Source organism: Lipotes vexillifer, unplaced genomic scaffold (genome assembly GCF_000442215.2).
Source record: "Lipotes vexillifer unplaced genomic scaffold, Lipotes_vexillifer_v1.1 scaffold294, whole genome shotgun sequence".
NCBI lineage: Eukaryota > Metazoa > Chordata > Mammalia > Artiodactyla > Lipotidae > Lipotes > Lipotes vexillifer.
The window spans coordinates 67600-68963 of record NW_006783917.1 but is presented as its reverse complement, the minus strand read 5'-3'; the positions used below and the strand labels follow the sequence as shown (position 1 = coordinate 68963).

Below are 1364 nucleotides of genomic sequence, written 5' to 3'. Positions count from 1 at the left end.
GGGGGGCGGGCCTCGGGTGAGCCGGCGAGGTTCGCGCCGTGCGCCCTGCCTCGCTTACCTTGGCGCCCTTGAGCAGCAGCGCCTCGGCGAAGGCTCGGCCGATGCCCTGGGCCGCGCCGGTCACCAGCGCCACTTTGCCGTTCACGTGCATGTCGCCGCCTGCGCGCGGTGGGCGAGCTCGGCGTCTCCGCGCGACCGCGGCTTTTAAGGACCCTGCGCGCGCGCGTGCTGCCTGGCTGCGCTCTCCTGCCAGTGGGCGGGGATGAAGCTGTCAAGCAGCGCCGGGCACCCACGATTGTGTCACCTGGCCCTGAGCGCTCCGGCTCCGCGATCTTTGCCTTCCTGACTCGCAGCCAAGCCCAGATCAGAGCCTCCCCTCTGCCTGTGGCTGCCTGACTGGCGGTGGGAGGCACCAAGCAGAAAGGGTACTCCCCAAGAAGTGTTCCCTTCAGTGCGCTGAAGAGCACCCCGCAAAAGAAGGGTGGAGGAGAGAGGCCTGAGAGCCTGGATTCCTCCTCCGCGCCCAGGTCCTCCCCTCCCCTCCCCCATCCCACCCCCAGAGAAAAATAAAACCGGGGGAAAAAAAACACAAACAAACCCAGCAAACAGTAAAGCACAATTTTAGGGATGTTGCTTTTTTGTCTAAGTTTTTGTCTGAATTCCCATCTCCTGGACACTGGGGTGGGGATGGAGGGAGCAGAGGTGACGAACACCGTTGTGCTTTTTTTGGGTTTTTTGTTTTTCTTTCTTAATTGTGTTTTGGACAAACCTGTATAGATATTGGAGATGAAAGGTGCACTGTGCTCAGAACAGAAACCCCTGGATCCTATCATTTCAAGGCTGGCACTCTTGAATCTTGGAAATAGGAGTCTTATTGGCACTTATGTTTCAGATCAGTATCAATCCTGGGTCATCCTGAGAGTGCCCAGCAAGAATTGTCATCACTGACTGCACAGGACTCCCAGACTCGCTGTCAGCCTGGTGACGTGCTGGTTCAATGGTATGCTTGCTGATTGAGTCATACTTGCTCTGGAGGTTCTGAGTTAAGTATGGGACAGAGGTTCCTGGTCCTCCAGGAACTTGAGCTTGAGCTGTGAACTGAGATGCATTCAGCCGGGGATATGCAGCTGACCTAGTCTGTCTGTCCGTCTGTCTGTCTTTCTCTCTCACCCGCAGGCTTCAATTCTAATTCTGTAAGCTTAATACCTGCTTGGCATTTATTTTCACGATCAAAGAAATTTAAGCCCCTGGGGAGGTGGGGGTCAGGCAGAAAGCTTACACAGCGGAATGAATCCTTTGTGTACTTCGGCACCGGCAGACGAGGTGACTGGCAGGGCAGGAATGTTTGGGGAGGTTATGTGAAA

At 55.8% G+C, this 1364-nt stretch overlaps 1 protein-coding gene across 5 annotated transcripts in view; it reads right to left on the bottom strand.

Moving 5' to 3' along the window:
* HPGD (15-hydroxyprostaglandin dehydrogenase) overlaps positions 1-320 on the bottom strand; it is a 29281-nt gene extending 28961 nt beyond the window's left edge. For 2 of the 5 annotated variants that reach the window (XM_007456427.1, XM_007456429.1), the window contains exon 1: positions 59-173. In XM_007456427.1, the coding sequence (XP_007456489.1) occupies positions 59-151 (93 nt within the window). In that variant the 5' untranslated portion in view covers positions 152-173. Of the gene's footprint in view, positions 1-58 lie in introns of all 5 variants that reach the window. The other 3 variants (XM_007456430.1, XM_007456428.1, XM_007456431.1) reach the window with 3 other exon arrangements.
* Between the last annotated feature and the right edge of the window lie 1044 nt (positions 321-1364).